Here is a 21496-nt window from a genome sequence, read left to right as displayed (position 1 = left end):
ATGAATTTGTCTGCTTGCAACATCTTGTAGGAGTAAGTTCTGTAGTTTAAAAACAGAGAAGTATCTTCTTTTCAACTGCTTTTCAACCTGTTGTCTTCTAGTTTGATTTGCATTGATTGTTAAATGGAAATAATTTTTTTCCCTATTTACCGTCTCTGTTCCACAGAAGTCTCTGAAGCAATATATTACCCCTTCTTCCCCTCCAATCTTTTCATTTCCAGGATGAAGAGTCCCAGTCAATCTACTCTTGCCTCACAGTGAGTGTTCCATACATTCAACCACCCTTTTCATCTTTCTACAATTTACCTAGTCAGAGCACAGTCAAGTTTGTCACACCCAAGACACACTAAAATATCAATTTGTAACAAGCGATGAATGAACTTCCAATAACTTCAGAAAGAATGCATTAGTGTGGATGTTCATTTAAATCACTTCACTTTCTTCAGATCCAAAGGTTTTCCACTCCTGTGCTAACAGCAGAAACCTATGAATCCCACAACCAGTTTCTCAGGCGAGACTCACAGTTATCCTCCCAAATAACATCCTCACTTTGCTCATCTGTCTTTCCCTCATTTTCTAAACTGCCATTAGCGCAACTCTGGTGGAAAACTGGCCTGTCGTGCCTCATGCAAGTGGTACCCACATTCCAGTGAGGACCAAAGGAATCTTAGTTACTGCAAGAATCTTGATACTTGTAAAGCATGCAGCTGTGTAGCTGTTTACTTGAAGGCACCTCCTTTCCAGTGAAGATTTTTATGATTAAAATTTAAATCCATGACCTACAAGGGTCTGATTCACAGCCAAGGTCATTAGAAAGACTTCTATAAAACTTTACTGACATTCTCTTCTGACCTATAAGGAATCACAAAAGGTTGAACCAGATGGTGATGCTACATCAATGAAACACACCTGGTGTCTTAGAATCATGGAATCATTTAGGTTGGAAAAGACTTTTAAGGTCATTGATTCCAACCAAAGAGTCTTGCAATAAAACTTGAGGTGACAAGAAAATAACACTAAAAGGATGTCTTAGCCACCAGGAGAGTAATACACCTGTGTTATGCTAGTATCAGCACTTACTGAAACTCTACTCCCACAAATCATAGAGAAGGCACATTTGAACATTTCCAAATCTCCAGTCAAATCCCACACTAAACAGAGACAATGACTGTTCAGTTTAAGCGAATCCTTGAACATGTTTGCAATAAATCCAGCAAGACTTAAACTTTTATTATACCAGTACTTACTCCACTGATTTACAGTCTGACTAGAATGAAGAATCCTCATGGTTGACTCAAATAACATCCTTACAGGGTTTCACAAAGACAGGTGAAGAAGATTACATAAGGCAAAATAAGGGATGGAAAACTGGTGCATGACAACCTATTCATCTCCTCATTTGTCATGCAAGTACAACTCAAAGATTTTCCTTAGCTTCAGGTCCACATTTGTACTTACAAAATCTTTTCCTGACAAATTCTAATCAAAACAGATGGTGATGATAAGAAAAGACAGTTTATTTGACAGTTATTATCCAATAACTTAGTATCCCACAGTACTTCATAAGCTATTTATAATGGAAAAGATTTTAAAACAAAAGAGTAGGTCCAAAGTTTGCTGAAGTATAAACCCAAGTTCCCAGCACCAATCTGTCTGCACTGATGGAAGGATGATAAATGACTTGAGAATGCCAGATATCATTAGGGATCTGGTTTTAATATTTACATATGAATATCTCTCTAGAAATTCCTTTAGCCGCACCCCCACCTCCCCCACCCCATTTTATGTTTTTACTGTTTTGTAGTAAGAGATGCCAAACACACAAACTTACAAACTGGGAAGCATACAAGGATAGGAAGCCCATTTCTGCTGAGTTTTAACACAGCATAATATGCCTAATTAAAGACACTAGAATGGATGCTGATTATCTGTATCTTTCAACAACTGCACAATTTAAAAAGTGAAAAGAGAACAGCACCAGGGGGAAGTAAGGCAAATCAACCTAATGAAAGATTTTGATGCGGGAGGGGCGTGACAATGCCACAAATGAGGTCACTAGCAGAGACAGGACTAGGGTCAGGGTTCTACCTAAGGCTCTCAATTATTAATTCAACAGTGCTTTGTAAGTCAACCTATCCCTTGGTAATCAGGGTGAGGCCATTTCATCCAGCTCAGGAAAGTTGCCTGAGATTATTGTGATACAATAATGTGTGTAGATAAATGGGAAGGTGTGGCAGAGAGCTGAAAGAAATAAATTATCAGATACAGAAGGCAATGCAGAGGCAGCCATATGTGCATGAAATACAAAAAGACAACCATAACTGAGAACAAATCCAGAGTGTTTAAACACAAAACAGAGATGTGTCATTAAAAAGAGGCTTTCCTTTAAATAAAAACAGAAAAGAAATAAACTGCTAAAAAAAAAAATCTTCCATTGATTTCACCCTGAAAATCTCAGAATTTAATTTATATTTTCCCTTTCCCATTGCTTGTGCTTGGAAAAATTCATCATACAATGGCAGGTATGCCAAAACAAGCCAGTGTACAACATCACTTTCAAGCTGACCTACAGCTCCCTACTAGGACCAAAGCCAACTCCCCTCAACTCCTCTGTCTGAATTTCTCCATCTGTGCCAGCTATTCTACCTGGCAGCTGCCAAAACAGCGACTTTTTGCTTCTGTTATTCCATTTTCAAGTGGATAAAATCAAACAGTAATTCCATAATCTACTCACCCAAATCACAGCCTTTACTACAGTATTTGAAACAGCACACTTCTCCCAGTATAAGCCTCCTACGCACATACTGTACTGCTGTCAGCTTGGAGTAACCCTGGCACAGCCTATCAGGTGTGGTACCCTCAGCCAGGTATGGCTAGAACAGATCCAACCTGGCCTGGACAAAGCGGTCAGAGCATTTCTTTGACAGTACACCCACGTTCCTACCCCAAAGTGTCCAACAAATAAATACAACCTCCACTGCTTTTCTACTTTACAACAGCAATGTCTGCACACAGACCTGTTTTACTGCAGCCTACTTAATGACTTAGAGTTACTTGTTGAACTTTATAAGGCAAAGAGTGTCCTCCTTGTTTCTATGTCCAATACCTAGCATAAAGGTATTACTGCAATACAAAAAGTATTACTGCAGTACAGAGACTCTGTATCAGTGCAAGTTATTTGCATGTTCCTCCTCTATGCTGTTTACAATGGGGTTGAAGTCTTGTTTTGAGCCAAAACACAAGAAAAATTAAGATATGTTATTGTCTAAGGTAGTGTAGAACAGCGTTCAAAACAGAATAGGACCCATGCAAGAAACCCCTGGAGAGCTGGACAAAACACTACAGCAAGGACAGAGATATGTCAACAGACACTATGCATTTGAAGAAAGACCCTTGACAGTTTGTGTGGCTGTCTGCTCACCTCACTAAGATGACATCCCAAGTCTAGAGATTTGCTTTTGTGTTCAAATGATTAATTTATAAAGGTTCTTTAATCCAGTGGCTGCCTAAACTTTCCCAGTCAAAGCATACCAAGGCTGCCCGAGGGGGATTGCAGATTTAAGTGAGGGTTTTGCAACTGTCAGTCCCAGAATGAGAGCAGCTGGTGGGCTTACCCTGTGTGAAAACCACGGGCTGAATCACTCGGCATTACTCTGTGAAGGCTGCGGCTGAGAACAAGACTGTCTAACACAGATATGTGAACTTGTTGGCTGCAGGTGAGTTGTTTACTTGCATACCAAAGCAATATTCCAAAGCAGAGTTGCCCAAAGAAAGTGTCCGCAAAACACCGCCTTTGATGAGTGTAAACTGAAGGACAAGGGAGCAATAACTGACTCTAAACTTCTTGCCATTTCACTGTACTAATTCATGAGTGAAAGGTATCTGTTATTTACATGCATCTGCACCACTGTGTGCAGTTGCATCACAGCCTTCTGATGGACTGGAACTTTACTGGGATAGTGTTTCTCAGCCACAAGTAAACACGCACAAATTTGCAAGCACACTTTGTTTTCTGGTCCACTCTAACCAGACCAATTCCCTCTGGATTTCCAGGCTTGGGGATTTAAGGTGTCCTTGCTACAGTTTTCCCCTAGCTGTGAATGATACAGTTTATCTAGTTTGTAAAGTACTTTAATGCTACAGAAAGGAGGACAAGTGAGTAAAGCAACAGAGATGAACCCTGCACTTTACATTCAGTCCTTTCACATACTCTGCCTGACCTTTAACAGGAGGCAGTTTCTGCCCACTGTCTGTCGAGGCAGATAGCAGAGAAAACGTGACAGAAACCAATACAAAATACAAACTGGAGACTGGCAACAGACAAAAGCTGGCATGCAGTCATATGGCCAAGAAATTTAGCCCAAACCCCGCAGGCCCTTCCTTGCACCGACTTTCATCATAACCAGCTGGCAAGCAGCAATAGCTTGACAGAAATATGCCAGAAGCAGACCTTTCTCATACCTCAGTTCCTCCAATCCCTACAAAAAACTGCTCTTAGCCCAGCAAAACTCTCTGTGTCAGAATAGAGATCGCTTACCTTTGAACAGAGATTTTGTTCCAAACACAGACAAACCTTCCTCAGAATCTACAAAGCCTGCAGTTCACCACTTACCTATCCAGAGTGTCCTGAGGCACTTTACTCCCTCCAGCTCTGCTGTTGACACTGGCATTCTTGTTGGCAGTCATGGTCATTTCTGCTTTCTAGAAATGTGGATATCTGTGAGAAGAAAAGTCAATTAAGCTTCAATAAGCCCGAACGACAATTAAACTTCAGGACTGTGAGAAGCACTATGCAGTGTAAAGGCAGAACTCTGGGCCACTTTTCATTCAATAAATTGCAGTCAGTCTAGTTACAATCCTGAAAAAATAAACCTACCTCTCTACTGCTGCTCTTTCACATCCACAGCCAAGTTTATCAGACCCCAGTGCTATAAAGGCAGATATCTTACGGGAATTAGGTTCTGGCATGTCTGATGAACAGAGCTTGATACAAAGTTCACAAAATATCACGGGTTTGGTGTGGTTCTTCCATCCATCAGCATACGTGGAGAACCCAGTAACTGTACTGGGTGATAATTGCAGATACCATAGCTATGGCTGGCATTTTGACCACACAGAAGCTATTCCAAGAAACAAAGAAACTATTCTCAACTTTAAAATGAAGCTCTATTATGGGAATATTTTCTAATGGTCAAATATATTCAATGGCAAATATGTTGAATACAATTGTCAAATCTGTTTGTGATACAAGAATATCTACAAATGGTTTACTCTCTTGGCCCCAAGATTCTTTAAGTGAAACTGTCTTAGGATACTTGACCTCTGATAATATAAAGAATCATTACTAATTCCTAGTTACTTCCTAGTAACTTGGTAACAACCCAAAACCTATAAATTTCATTTCAGCCATGGTAAAACCAGGACACCTGCATATCCAGTTAAGCACCCAAAAGATGGGCTTTCCTTCTGTAACGCTGCCACATATCAACAAAGAAACAGCCCAGTACCATGATTTATTTTGCCTTCATCCCATTATCTTAATAGGAATGTTGTGCTGCAACTGAAGGGAGAATACGATGATATGGATATAGGCCAGGACATAATCCTAAGGATGCAAAAGCAGTAACCTCTAACATTATGCCCCTCTGATGACTATAGACCATGTTTCTCTGGTGTAGAGGGCAGCTCTTAATGGCAATTTCCTCCATCATTGTAATCGCTTGAGAAATATTTTACAAAATGAGGGAGAAATGTATTTTCATGTCATGGTACGATTTCTAAAATGCCAGCAGAGTCCCTTGTGAGAGAAATGGAACGGTGCTTACTCCACCTGATGCTGCAGGAGTTATTTATCAAGGATGCTGCAGCTCTCCTGGCATGTGCTCTGAGTGGTTTCTGAGATGCTCCTTAGTTTATAGGCTGAAATATCTACCACTGTTTGCAGCACTGCCACCCAGGGTCTGAGCAGAACTACCAAGTTTTATGACCGTTAATGGCAGAGCTAATGCAAAAATAAGGACTATTACAAAACTTCTTGTTTACTCAAACCCACAGTAAGTCCAGACTGCCTGAGAAGCCAACTGTAATGTGATGCTGAAAAGTGAGCTGGGTACTGACAACACACAAAATCCTTGTACTAACAGACCCATCGTGGTGAAGAGGATGTTCTATAAACCACTTTATTCCAAATAGTTCTGCTACAAATAAGGTCAGAAAATCTCCTGCAGGTTGCAACTCCAGAGGCAGAGTCAATCATGCTGACCAGAGACTCCAGGTCTACTTGTCCGTCTCCAATTATCTTGCGTGTATCAATTTTCCCAGATTAAGTAGAGATTTTTTCCCCAGTTGGTAACGTTCTTTTCTACACTGAAACTCCCCAGATTCCTCCAGCATCTCACGGTTAGTGTTACATTAGCAAGATAACAGGACTGTTGAAGAACTGCCTGTTCCGACTGGAAAAGGGCTTGCTTGGGACAAGAAAGGAAACCCGCTGATGCTGGCCAAGCTTTCTAAGACCGTACATTCCACAGGGAGCCAGCAGCCTTCTTAATGTTTTCCAGCCACCAGTTCACTACTACTACTACTGTGTGAAATCTGTCTAAATCACTTATTCACAATTAAGGTGAGAAACACAAGAGATATATATGTGGCATAGAAGTACACATATTGTATATCAAAGCTTGCTAAAAAATCATTGCGGTCAGTTTTTAAAAGTGGTTATTTAAATCTCACATTTCAACGCTACCTTAAATGTCAAATAGGCCAAACTGGTTTGTTTTCAGCAAAAGAGGAACTGAGTTCTAAAAGGCAATTTCACAAGATATATAAAATTTAGCAACATAAGTGTGTTTCAGTTGAGTCTGGTACATATAGTGATATCAACTGTCTTTTCTGTGCAATTTTTCTTTAATGCTTATTTTGCATTAATGTTTTACTGCAGGTGATGCTGGTATCATCCCAGCATATGCAGAGAAAATCCAAATAACCTGCACATGGCAGAAAAATAGTCAATTGGCAATTTACAGAGGTGCCTGGAAGGAAGGGCATGATACCAAAACAAAAAAGCCACCCCAAAACAAAAATGGAGTCAGAAAAAAAAAATCTGAACTAGATTTTATGGTCATGTAGCAAGTTATTTCAGAACCTTCAAACAAGTCTGACAGCCCTGTAAGTTTATATGAATCATTGCATGGTAAGAATCTTATCCCTTGGGTTTGTGTGAGAACATTCTCCATCACAGTATTTGCAAATTATTCTTCACAAAGCAATGAAAACCAAAATCTCTCAAGTATTGTGACATACTGTTAAAAACAAATCCAAAAATAGTCATTTCACAGACATTCAGCATGGCCCAGTTAACCATGTAGCTTCCCTTTGCCTAACAATGCAGAATTCTGTTTTATTTGTAAATGTAAAGAATTACACAGAAACCCTTATTTAACCGTAATTTGTGCTTTACTCCAGGCACAGTCTCACTAATTTCACTAGGACAACTCTTAAATTGGTAATTTAATGAGCCCAGATGGTAGAATCTGGACCTTTTTCATTATTACATCAATTCTGTCTAAAACCTCCACAAACCATTTGGCACAATCAAAGACAACAGACAAATATAAAAAATGGTGTGATGGCAACATGAGGCCAGGCAAGGTTCACCATCATGACTGAAAATTGCTGCTGCAATGCAGATATTTCCTAACAGATTTTTATCATTGCAGGAAGCCCTGATGACAGAACATTCCTTATGGACCATGTCCCCTCCTCTTAAAGGTTTTCTTCCACTTCAAAATGAAAGTGTGGCCTGGAGCTTTTTTATGGACAGATGGGGCACTAAAAAACCATGACACTTTGTGCCAGTGAACCTTACAGCATCACTGAATCTTTAATTCCATTAACAGGTGTTAGCAGGGGAGGTGTAAACTCTATGCTCTCCGCACTGCAGTTTAAAATTATTCTTAATTTCCTAAAGCATCCCAACACTTTGGAAGGACCCACTCTCAGTCCCACTACAGTGCAAGTTGTTCCTCAGCCCACTCCCATTCACAAGTGGTTCAAGGCTAGAGCTAGGCTTGGAGCACCTGAAAAGCCACAGCAATCAAAAGTACATTTTTTTTGTACTATTCCAGAGCCTCCTAAGGTCTCAAGAAAACCTTCTACTTTCTTACACACAACGTATCCATCAGTTACTGCATTGCAAGAACTGATTCCCTCTGCTCCTTCTGTAGAAGGTGAATAACATTATTCATGTCAAGGCTCAGATGTCTTATACATGTCATAAATCAACAGATGTTTTTAGAGAAAACATTTTCATAATTTGAATCATGACGTCTTCTATTTTGTTAATATAATGGGAGCAGAAAAGGGCTTTTCAATTAAAATTTCTTCAGTTCAAGAGATGCATAATTTTTTGTTTGTTTGTTGGGAGGTTTTTTGTTGGTTTTAATACCATGTTCAATATCTCTTCCTATCCATATAGTCCTTTTCCCTACTTAAGTCTTAATTAGATTCATTTCACTCCATTTTCTGCACTCATTTCTAAAGCACATTTTCCATGAAATATACCGTTCCAATAAAAAGTCCTTAGAGTATGTTGGTTTTCTGAGCATCAGGAACACTAGCACTGTTTATCTGGCAGCTTAATGAAGAAGAATCCACATTCTGCTGCTTACTAATGAACACCGAACTTGCACCAACAGAAGGCAACGCCTACATGGCTCCAGCCAGGCATTCGCTGGGACCCAGGCTACAGCACAGAGCAGATGAAATTAGGAAGGTGACAACAAAGAATATATGCAGGGTTTCTAATGACTTGAGAAAGGAGCCTCTGAATGTAGGCTTCCGAGGCCTCTCCTGGCATTATCACCAACACAGGTGCCAATTCTATAAAGAAAATTACATCCAGCAAGGATGTTGAACATGTTCATAAGACTTCTCTGCTCTGGACTTCTGCTTTTATTTTTTGAGAGACATTTGTCATAACAGTCGGCTGTATGTAAAGTCCTTGTTGTCTCATATGTTGCAAAGATTAACCTACACTTAACTGTCCTAGACTGAACCACTCTGTACTGCAATCAATATAATTTGCAAGGTATAGTTTGGATTATTGAGATCCGCATATGTTCTGAAGCCTTTAAGGCAGCCAATTTTCCTACTGAAATTCCACTGATATGGGATCTGGAAAATATGGGGAAATACTACTGCTTTGGTCTGCCCCACCAGGCAGAGACCTGGAGACGTAACAGTAAGGCATTACAGGGAAGAGCTACAGTCTGCTACGACAAACACATGCTTTTGAAAAAGTACCTTGTAATAAAGACAAACTCTCAGAAATATATTATTAATAATAACTGATTTAGTCTACTTATTTTTCTCTTTGACAGCAGCTGCAGCAGAATGTCTCTAAACATTGAGAAGTTAGTTTAAAACAGTATGCTTTTCTGAGTGCTTAAAGGAAATCTTGCCCCCATTTCAAGAGGTGTTATATAGCTAAACTTAGCTTTGTGGCAATTTGCCTATTCCCTTCCAGTAAAACAGATAATTATGTCCTCCCAGAACAACATCCGTTCTGATGAACTGGAAAGTCCAACAGAATCTCTAAAGATTTCTGCCTTGAGAGAGCTTCTATAGAGACTCCAAAGAATATTTCTATAAGAACTACGTGCTTTTATCAGGTATACCTCTTCTCTAAACTGGGCCCCTGTAAATTTAGCCATGCAATACCATACAAACTAACATAAAGAGCTAAATGACCTGCTCAGCAAGGACTTGGCATGGAGATACTCAGAAAGTATTAAATCAACTATCTCATCCCAAGTTTAGTCTACAGCACACAGATAGCCTAACTATGATCACATCAACAGGCCTCTTGCAAGACGTGAGAATTAACTGCCTTCAAGGCTAGTCCTAAAGACTGGAGAAACAGACCCTGTGCTACCAGTCATGTGTACATGCCTGAGCCATGTTACACTCTAGTGTAACCTCTAAGTGAGAAAACAAGATCAAGCCATTCACACAGCTCTGTATATCCAAGTCCCTGATTGAGAATAAGTGACAATGTTTGTGGATAACAGAGCCAAAGGAAAACAGTTTCAAACTTCTCATCTTTATGACACTGCAATAGGCACAGATCTTAACTGGTATTAACTCCACAATCTCATCCAAAGTTTCCCTCCCAACAATCCACAGACAGCCTGTTTCCAATCAAGTCAGTGAATGGTCTCTCTGCTAGGTTTTCACAGTTAGGTAACAAGTTCATTTCCCACAAAAATTTCCTAGTTTAACCAACAATGGTGGTGGACTTGGCTGTCATTGTAATCTTACATCAAGCTATATTTTTTTCCCTTGAATTGAAAATAGGCAATACCTAGTGGAGAGAACAGACCACACTTGAAACATGCTGCACTCCAAAACCTGTGTCCAAATGTAAGAACTCAGCACTAAGGTCTTCTATTACCTTCAGCGCTGCTCTGCCAATTGCAGTTTCGAAATGAAAGGAAAACAACATGAAAATCAAAGAGAACAGTGTTACTATGCAGATTCACTTGTCTTTTATGAAGGAATTTTCATGAATACTAGGGTGACCGTGCTTCTCAGACTATGGAGAGCATATTGTATTGGAAAAACTACTGAATTATGGGAGCTCTCTGGTGCTCAGGGTGTTTTCTTAATCTTGCTTGCTTCAGTATTAAAACGAACTAATAGAGGTTGGTGTGTGCTTTGCACTCTTACATCACTGGAATTGTACCTCAGCTGAAGAAGCTGGTCTGAATCCAACCTCTGTTCTGAAATTTTCTTCCTTTCTCCATACAGGAAAGAGGTATCGATTTGTGCCACATCTAGTAAAGTCACCAACAGCTACTTTTCACCTAGTAGCCCATACAAGACTTCCCATTTAGATAAATTACAGCTATTGCTGTACCAGCAGGGAAGTAACTTCACTATGACTTCTACTGACTCACTTGTGCTAAATGAGTGCTTAAAGAGCTCTCACTGAATATAACAAGTTCACATTTATTGATAAATCAAACTGGAATAAACTGAATGCTCCTTTAAAAGTGACTGCTCCCCAGGGAAGCAAGAAAGAGATATTAAAAAGTACATTGCTGCTATTGAATCAGAAGTTAGTATTTTCCTGCGCAGGTTGAAGAAAAGGTTTGTATTTTTAAAAGTACATTGACTAGTTCCAGCTTAACTATCTTGATTTGAGAAAACAGAGTAGAAACAGTTCACAATACTTAACAGTACAATTCCCTGGTATTATTATAAGCTCAGAGGAAACTTAACTATGTTTTGGTGGCAGTGTGAACTCACATGGCTTTAGCCAGTCAGGAAACACACCGTCAATACTGCCCTCAAAAGTGATGTCCATCTGAAACGCTATGGTCTTGTTTCCTCATGCCTACACTAGTCACACATTCTCACCCCATCCTTCTTACAGCTGTCTGGTTCAGGGAACTGATTCATCTGAAAAATCAAAAGTCTGAGGGGGTTTTTTTCTGTTGGGAATGCTGATTTTCAGCCATTCATTTGGGTTCTTCTGGACTGTAAGGGAAACATACCTTTTAAATGCCTTCAAAATACTTGTTACTTCAAACTAAATTTGCATGCTTTCTATTTAAGACAGAAATCTTTGTAATTGTGGACAGCATTCTAAATGTATAGGCTCCTACAGCGTATAAAATACAATTGTGGCCTTGTGAACACGAAAGCTATTTTTGCGTTTAAGTTTTTGAGAACAAAAAGAGACAACGTTCACCAAGGTATCTTCTCTCTGACGTGAATGCAGCAGAAACTCATGTATTTAATATGACAAAACCTCTTAGATTTCATATGTGAATATTTGGTTTTAGATGCAAAGTATCTGCATTTACTCTCATTTGGCTTCAGCAAGCAAAACGTGTGCACCTCAGATCTGGATCAGACTTTACTACAAAAAAGTGACTTCTGGTTTCCTTCTGCTGCACTTGAGGGTCAGTCACGGTCTGGTAAGTCTTCTCAACAAGCCCTATAATAAACTTAATGAATCCTGGTTTGTTGAAAGCCCTCAGTAATCACATTTTGCAAACAAGGCTTAGTACAATATAATCAGAGGCACATATATTTTGTCTTTGCAACACAGATATGTCTATGATGACCAGGCATCTCTATGAAAACAGCTTACTTACAAATTGTGTCTAACATGCATCACAGTTCCTTGGTATTATTCTTCCTTGTCCTTTCCCTTCATCCTCAGGATATTTGCAGGAGAACACCCATTCCAGTCGCAGGAGCTCACCTGCTCTGGTTGCTTATTCCTCAATAAAGTCATAGTCCTCTAATTGCAACATCAACATCATTTGCACAATAATGAATTGTTTCTTGTGACACAACAGATTATAATTTTGCTAAGGAACAATAGTAGATTAGCTTTAAGGAACAAAGGTTCTTTTTCATTAAAAGTTTTGCATTACAAAGAATATGAGAAATGAGAAAAAAACCTGTCTTGGGGTATTTCCCACAGGGTGTCACCAGTCCCTAAAAACATCACAATACAATTCCAAGCACAGTTCACTGCTTAGTACAGACTGCCTGGGAGCATGGGCTGCAGGGGAGGCACAAAGGGAACAAACCAAGCTGCAAGTCTTAGTAAATCTTGAAAGGAACTTCCCTGTTGAGCTGACACACTGATGACTGAACCTTCCTCACCCCAAGGCTGACTGAGTCTGCCGGACAGCTGAGAAGCTTCCCGACTTTGCAACTACTGTAGGGTTTGATTCATTAGAGCATCATGCGAGGCAAAACACAGGTCACAGCCATAGCGCAGAGCAAGCTGCTGGCCCCGGTGTTGCTAGCACACCTCCCTTCCTTCCTGCCAGACACACGTGGCTCCCACTCAGAGCACCTCCAGAGCACAAACTGCAGAATTAATAGCGGTTATATGCCTCATACAAGGTTTTAATAATACATGATGGGGGGAAGGGGAATCTTGATGCAGCTGTGTAGAGACTTGAGAGAGGGGGATTCGGTCTTCATTTTGTCATACATTTTTTATGAGTCACTGGGTAAATGGCTTGAGTTATGCTAGTTGAGCTATTTCCTGACTACTTCTGTGTATGGAGATCTTTTCTAGAAGCAAGCTGTGCTACCCAGGAATGTCTGAAGCACACTCAGCCATAGAGTGTGGCTTAACAAGATCTCTATTATACTATACTTTAAACCTGAATTAACTTTCCAGTGTAGACAAATTACCTTAATTTTAATTTCTCAATTCATACTCTATAAAGCATAAACAAGTCAGAACTTGTCTGTATGCAGAGGAGAATTTACAGTATCCTAATTACTCCACGAGAACTCTCCACGCAGATGTTCTTAGTGCATGTTTAGGGTGGGTAACACACTTTCCAAATTACCTTGTAGAAAGGCATACTTAGTAGTAAGAATATAACCAGTGAACTACCTCAGAGCAGGCATTGAGCTATATATTAATAACTTGGCTTCCCAGTGCCTGCACAAACAGACACTTGAGCTGCTTCTCCCCTACCCAGAGAGACAGCAGTGAAGTTGACACAAAGCCTGAAAACCCTTGAAATGGACTTTCATCTTGCCACTGACTATTTGTGACAATGTGGAAAATGGTGCCAGACTGAAGGGCTTAAACAGCCAGCTCGGCCACTGCAGCTGGTAGTGCTATTTTATTCCATCTTCAGAAGGCCACGAGACTTCTTTTAGCATGTTTGTCTCAGTCTCCTTCTGCAGAGCCCTTCCTAAGATGACAGAGGAGGAAAGACACCAAACAAAGGCTGGGATGGCCAGGGAGACACTTTGCTTCCAACACCCACCCAAAGAAATGGTTGGTGATGGCAGAGAGGGAGGAGGGACAGATTTGTATCTCATCCTGGCTCTCCTCCCCTGACAGAGTAAGTGGCAAAAAAAAAGGAAATGGTGTAAAAAAGAAAGGAAAAAGGGAAGATAGATATGCTGCAGTGGAGAGGGGGCAGGGGGCAGAGAGAAAAAAATAGGAGATCTTAGTGGAAAAGCAAACAAAACAGTAAAATGAGAAATAAAACAAGGATTGAATAAAATGTTAGTCCCAAATCCAGTGCAGCAATTTAGGTTCTCTGCCACGCAGAGTATTCAGGTTCGGGCATGCTTTGCTAAGAGATGAGGTGACCTTCAGTATGCTGGCCCTGACTGTAAATAGAGAGAGAAACAAAGTGGTTGCATTGTTCAAGTCAGAGCAATAAAGGAAAAGCCCTGGATCAGCATCCAGTGTATGTAACTGCCTTTCCACAGTGCTAAGCAGAAAGGAACAGGCAAGACAGCTAACAGGATTAGGAGAAAATCTGAGAACATTTAAGGCCCAAGTCTGTAGAGATCCAAAGAGTGTCCTGCTCCCAGAGTGTCCTGCTCCCAGAAAAGGCTGTAAAGAGCATTCAGCAAAGGACAGGCTGAGGATAACCAACTCTCCTGGCCAATGCAGATGTCACCAGGAACACTAACTTCAGAGAAAGGTAGCAAGGACATCTGGAGAAGGATATGGAATGAATGCTTCGTGAGTGTCAGAAGCATTGAAAAATAGAGGTCCTCAGCAGAAATAACTGATGGCAAGTACTGATACTGTCATGTGCAAAGTCCTTTGACTTCTATTACCATGCAGTAGAAGAAAACTAAATTCATCGGTACAAGCAGAAGGAAATCTGACATTGGCACAAAGTGTTTTTAAGTTTCAAGCAGGAGTGGAAGATCTTTTGATAATACTGCCTCAGTAAGTTCAAGAACTGGTATGTGGCGTTACTGTGAATTTCCTTCTGTTTAGATCACTATGTCCTAGTAATTGTCTTACTGTTCCAAGTCAGTATCTCCAGGAAGCAGGTCCTGTCCGTGATACCTATGCCAATGCTAACACTTCTAGTGAAGCAACTATTAGTTTGGATGGACTGTCTCAATATGATAATATAAAAGCATCCTGGGAGGATGAGGAACTGGCTGGAGACCTCATGGATGTAAGTAGAAAATATTAGCCAAAACTGTCTTGGCTTGTACAAGGAGATGAGAACAACCTTGGGTCTGTCTCTTTTGCTCTTGGAAGTCACCCAGGGAATCTGTAGAAAGGCATAAAGAAGATCTTCATTTCCCTGTATCCAAAGTACATCCAGAAGTGATCCTGGACACAGGCATTAGCAGCAGCAAATGAGATGCCAAGCAAGTCTGTTGTTTGTATTAGGGATTTGTGCAAGAACCCTTCAAGAGAGGTATCTGTTTATATTTAGAAATTATGTTCTTGCATTCTTGCACTTAAAGCAACATCTGTAGAGTGCAGGAGCTCTGAGGTGTGTTTGAGCTTTGACATGGGTTTCTTTTGCGGCCTTAGGAAAGCTGCTTAGAGGCAAGATCCTCAAATTCAATGCCAGAGAGTAAACCCCATCAACCACATTCTGGCATCTGGTTGAGTGACCCATTTTCTCTGAAGTGGTCCTATTTTTCATACGCTACTTCAGAGATTTATGGTTTGACCACTCCTCTACCAATGAGCCAGGAGTAACTTTATGACTTAGGCCACACAAAAGCAGTGAGGACATGTTCTTTTGTAAGTTCAAGTTCTCCAGAAATATAGTGGGGCCCATACATGCAGCTATCACTAATGGTAAACACATCAGTAACAGACTCAAGCCATTCCTCACCAGCTTCTGCAGTCATCAAAACCACCCTCTCCTGTCTGCCACAGCTGCCTTCCTGCAAACTGGCATCTCCTGGGGCAATCAGCACCTGTTTTGTGCACAGTGGTTTTCTGACTCTGATCCCCTTCATGTTTATGAACCTCTTTGCTCCTGCCTCCCTCTCCTTCAGACACTCCACGTTCTAAGCCAAAACAAATAAAACCAGGCTCCCTGTGCTCCCAGGACAATAAGCCACAGGCATGGTGTGAGCAGGCTGACTGAGACGGTATGGTCCATGCCCTGCCTGACTAAGCTCCATCTCTCACCTCAGATGACTGGACAGAAAGAAAACATGGGAGAGAAGCATAGTGCCATCAAAATGGGTGAACCTCAACCTCCCTCCTAGCCATGTCACTGAAACAGAGAAAGCACACTAAAGAAGAAACAGGGAGGAGGGAGGAGGACCAGACAAACATCAGAAGAGTTGCAGACTGGTAGAACAAGGATGAGATGAAGGGTAGATAATATACTGTGTCAGAAAAACACAGGTGGGAAACAAGGAATTTAAGATAAGATATTTTTAGAAGAAAAAAAAGGCAGTAAGAAACACCAGGAGATAACAGAAATACACTCCCCTTCTTTCCCTCCACACTGGGAAATGCATTTTGTGTCCCCCAGAGAAAGCAGCCTATCTTGCCTCATGCTAAGGGAGGTTTTCACTCTATGGCTGAAGTTTTCCTCATGGAACAAACTTTGAATTTTCCTAAACACAGTTCAAGAAAAAGGGATCTGTGATACTGTGGTCACCTGATGTGAGCTTTACTGAAAGAGAAGCTCTTGCTGTCCTGCAAAGCAGGTACAACTCTACGAGTGTGGGAAGTGTCCAAACTCTGGGTAGCTGCTCATTCAATACACAAGCACAAACTCAAATCCAGACTCAAGGTTTTTGAGACCCCAGTTCATGAGTAGAAGCCTCATCCCACATACACATACAGCTCTGTAGTGACTGCAGGAGACTAGCAGTTCCCAGACTCCTGCAGTTTCTTCAGAGAATTGACTCTAGGGGTGAAAAAAGAGGGGAGAGGAGAAAGGACAAAGAATATTGGCAGCTATACTAGAATCACAATAACATAAACTAAGCACAGCAAACTATTTCTTATTGCGTTTGTTAACAAAAATTATAGTAGCTATAGCAACATAAAAGGGGGGGGGGGGGGGGGGGGCGCAAAAAAAAGCCCGAGACTTTTTAAAATCCCCAAAGAACACAGCTTTCTAATATGGAAAAATCAAGATTTATTGCACCAGCAGCTCCCACAAGGCAGTGCTATAGTAGTGCACAATGGTTTCAATTAAAAGCACGAATCATTAACCGGTGCAGTTGGGCTTAGTAGTTGGCAGACAACATCATCTCTTCCAGTGAGCCATGACTTCAGGGACTGAACTAGATTCTCTTGCTGTGTGATGTGCCCTTCAGTCCTGTTTCTGGTGGCTTTACCTCATATCCTCTGTCAAGCCCTATGACAGAGTGACTAATGCCACTGCTCAACAGAGAAAATCAGGGAAAATACTCCTGGGCTCAAGTCCTTGTGCATATATAACCCTTTCCAGTCATCACACACTGATACCCTACGGGTGCTGCCCATAGCACCGCACTGCACACCCAGCAAGCATCTCAGAGAGAAAAGCATTTCAGTCCCCTGCTGCCTGTGTGTATTTTTCTTCTCAAATACACACACTCGCAAGCTCAAAGAGGGGAGGAATGTCTGGCACTTCTGCGGTGACTATCTGGCAGAAGCACCGCTCCATTTTCTGGCAACTCAGCCAGGGTCTTAGAACAATTATTTCAGTTCCTGATTCAAGCACTGGAGACAGAAGATCAAGTTACATTTCTCTCCAGCCATCAACACTAATTCAGTTTTCACTAAGTCAGCCTTGCTGGAATTTCACTCTTCCACACTAAAACAAAAAAGGAAAGTGTGAATCAACATTGAAAAGCCATTAGAAGAAACATAAGGAATTTCAAGAGTTGCCCTTCACAAATGTAAAAAATACCAATAAGATCCATGGAGAAGGGGGTGTTTCTTCCTAGAAGGGACATTTTTATAAAGGTAAAATGATAAAGAACTGAATCTATTGCAAAGGAAATGGTACCATGGCCCTCAGCTATATCCACTGGCTTTATAATTACTGTGTAAATAAGATTTCTTCCCTTGCTACTACAAGCTGCTTTGTGAATTTGTAGAGAGCATCTTCCCAGCTATTGTTCAGTCACAGGTGTACGCAGCTGTCAGAAGAAAAGGTGCTTTTCTCAAGAAAAGAGTTCAGCTCCCATAGCACTGACCTTTGTCATCTGCATGAAAGGAAAGTTTTGACAAGCTACCACAACCATAAGTGTTATAAATCTCCTTTCATCAGGCCTCCAACCACTAGACAGTGAAACAACTGGAAACACTTAAACCTGTTTTAACATTCCTTGTAGTAGGAGGCAGCAAAACACACACCCACCCACCCACCGGAGCCAATTGCAGCCACCTAACCGCTGTGGACTGTGGCTCCTGCCAACAGAGGGTTTCTGTGGAGGCTTCCTGGAGCAACAACCCTTCCCAGCAGAGCGAAGAAGCCGGGCAACAGCCGCAGACACGCCAGCTCTGTTCCCGCGCACACCGCATTCACAGTGGCAGAAGGGAGCAAGGGGGTTTTAGACAGAGGCAAAACAAAAACAAACCCACAAACAAACCATGAATGATATCAAATACCTTTTAAACCTTTCCAGGCTATGAGATGGTATTTAATGATTTGAAAGAGCTTTCCTTTTATGAAAATGATTTACGTACTGCTGTGTACATGACATGTTAGAGTCCTCTCAAGAGGCCAGCTGCTGTTCCAAAGAACTTACACTTCTATGATAGGAATTTCATAAATGAAGGCACTAACTATCTTCCCAGATGCAGGCTTGAATAGACCCACTGTACTGGTGAGTTCTGAGGGAACAATCTTTCTCCACAGTCCGCAGAGCCGGAGTAAATCTGATGCACAGCAGCATTACAGACTTAACTGTTTCATTCTTTCATTGGAGAGGACCGAGACCTGCAGGAGCAGTCAGACAAGCACTGCAGCCCTTGAGCCCAGCAACCGAGACCCCATCACACGGCCTCGTGTAGGCTGCTCCCACGCTGCATCTTGCATGGGTGATACACACACTTCCCAAACCCCACCTCTCTGCTCACATTGCAAGTCTTAACAGCTGTAATGCCAAAGAGGGCACAAGAGTATACAGCCTCAAAAATGTGTCAAGAAGAAAGCGTGATCCCATGCCCTTCCAGTCAGCTGGATGTATCCAGGAAGAACAAGTAGCCAGTGCGTTCAGGAATAGAGTCCCCTTTCTTGTTTTCAGATTGGCTGCAGTGCCGTAACATGCTATCGCTTATGTTTAACAGTATTGAAACATGTAACATGAACTCGAAATATTTGTATGAAATGATTAATTTTTTCCAGACAACATTTGGATTGTCACTCCGGCACCAGCATTTATACCCAAAGTTTTAGCACTGGTGTTCCTACTTTAACTCAATTCAAAACTGTGAGTAAAATATAATTTAATAGCAATTTGATTTTGCAGTGATCTCATTGAAAAGGCATAACCAGCATTGCCCTTGCAACACAGAAACGGCCACAGGATAAGCCTGAGGGACATAGATTAACACTCAGATCAGATACAATTTCAGCCCCTTCTCCCGTGCAGGGAATGTTCTGGCCTCTTGCCAAGCAGAGAGCATTCCACACACAGTAGGGTAAATTCAGTATAGCACCCACATGGAAATATCTTCTTTAAGACAAGGCCAGGGTGTAAAATCTATTATCTGAACACATGTGCTCTCACTCCAAAAGTGAATGGGCCTACAGCAAAAGTTTAACTAAAACTTTTCCCATCTCATGGGAGTCCATATTTGAGCAAACTTTTGAATGGTAGTGTCGTACACCCCAGCACTGAAGATGGCATTCATCTTCCTTTTCTTCTTATACATTTAAGTTGAACACAGTAGAGGTCTAATTCATATCTGCTCCCTATAAAAGACTATTTTTATTGTCTCTTTTAAAGTGTGATTACTATAGAAAAGTAACACTGCATCATCAGCCCGACCTTCAGAATTACACCTGCCTACTCCCAACACATCAACAAACAAAAAAGTCGAAACACATTTGTAATTATCAGTCATAACATATAGTTCACCTATTGAAAGGGCAAACCTGAATTCTACTCAGCTTTCATAGAATTTATGCTTATGCAAGTTGTCAGCTAAACTTTATAGTTTCAGGCACTCCTTTGCTAGTGTTCACAGAGGATGCTATCAGAAATTAAATCATATCCCAGGCTTCTCTCCTGTCTCCTACTCCTTCACTGTTCTTCCTTCAGTTCAGCTGTATGCACACTCATCTTTCCAGTACCAGTCAGTAAGCAGAGAACTGAACATGTGAATCTACAAATAGATTAATTATTACAGATACACAGATGCAGTTATGCACATATATGCACAATACTGCACACACAATTTGTTAATAAAATTCAGAAAACTTGTCTTCCACTAAGTAAATTAGCTAGAATAAAGTATATACAGAGTATAAATAATGCTTTCCTACTAAAAATTCCATCATCATAAAACAAATACAGCCTTTGAGGCTTATAAAATCTCTTCTGTGAAAATTCTTCATGTGAACATATTTTTTTCCTGGGTTTGATTAACGAACAAATCTAAACATTCAAGACAGAAACGAATCCGTTTTGTCTGGCATGAAGTCTGCATTACCAAATTCCACGTGGTTTCTAGTTGCTACCACAAACTTGGCCACAGTTCATTCAAAACTCAGACCTAGTCCTCCAAAAGGTAGGGAAATACCTGTGAAACTTTTTATGATGCTGAGACAGGGATTTTCATTACAGAGGCAGATAGAATCCTACCTATGCTCACCACACAGTGGGCAAAAGCTGACTAACAGCAGATTTCATCCTGCTAGAACAAAATAAATGTCTTGTGCAACTCCAAAAGGATTTTGATTTATGATTTTTTTTTATTTTATGAGATTATGAATACACATCAAATATCTTTTGTGGCTATCTACTCATCTGTTGATTTGGGGCTGAAGTATTTTAACTGGTAATTTGCCTTGACATTTATAGGAGTTATAAATGCACCAGGATTCACAGGTTCCTACTGAGAACAAATTCCTGCAGTTTCCTGATGGAGTAACTGCATCTCTTTTCTGGTGTGTGCTTAATAACTGCGATAATCTGAACTCCTACCTCATTTCCCCCAGACAAATCTTTTCCTGTTTAACCTGAAGGAAGGTTGCACAGTGGTACAGCCCATACACATCCTATGTTTTCGATTCCAGAGTCATGCTAAGGATCCTTTTTCTGATCCTAGGAAGTCTAAGGGTGTGAAAACATTAAATTCACTTTAGCTGAATCTCCACAGCAGCTATACTCTAGGTGGAGCTCTGAAGAAAATACACACGTGAAGATGGTTTGAGGTTTGAGGGCTTTTTTCCAAACTGCAGTTTACAGCACAGTTTCATGGTATTATCACTGCTGTTCCAGACACTGGCATTTTCTTAACCATTTGACCAGTCTTCCTATTAAAAAACCAATAGAGTTGGAGTTTCTGTGAGTGACAAATTTGCCTCATACTGTAGCCATACCACCAAAACTTCAAGCAACTGCTCCATTTATTTCTTACAGAAGCAAGTTTTGGCCCTTCCAGTTTTAACAAGAAAACTGGAGCCACAACACAAAAAATGAGAACCCTTTGGTAATGCAACCACACCCCACTCATTCTGCTCTGTGCCCAGTGCCCCCACCCAGC

The 21496-nt window shown here is 40.9% G+C and overlaps 1 protein-coding gene across 1 annotated transcript in view; it reads right to left on the bottom strand.

Moving 5' to 3' along the window:
* Positions 1-21496, bottom strand: part of DENND2B (DENN domain containing 2B) — a 141005-nt gene that overhangs the window by 98078 nt on the left and 21431 nt on the right. The window contains exon 2 of the mRNA XM_074918158.1: positions 4613-4717. Coding sequence (XP_074774259.1) covers positions 4613-4692 — 80 coding nt within the window. The 5' untranslated portion in view covers positions 4693-4717. The remainder of the gene's footprint in view (positions 1-4612; positions 4718-21496) is intronic.

The sequence above is a fragment of the Athene noctua genome, chromosome 14 (assembly GCF_965140245.1).
Source record: "Athene noctua chromosome 14, bAthNoc1.hap1.1, whole genome shotgun sequence".
Taxonomy (NCBI): domain Eukaryota; kingdom Metazoa; phylum Chordata; class Aves; order Strigiformes; family Strigidae; genus Athene; species Athene noctua.
Note: the sequence above shows the minus strand (reverse complement) of the source record. Positions and strands in the feature narration are given on the sequence as shown.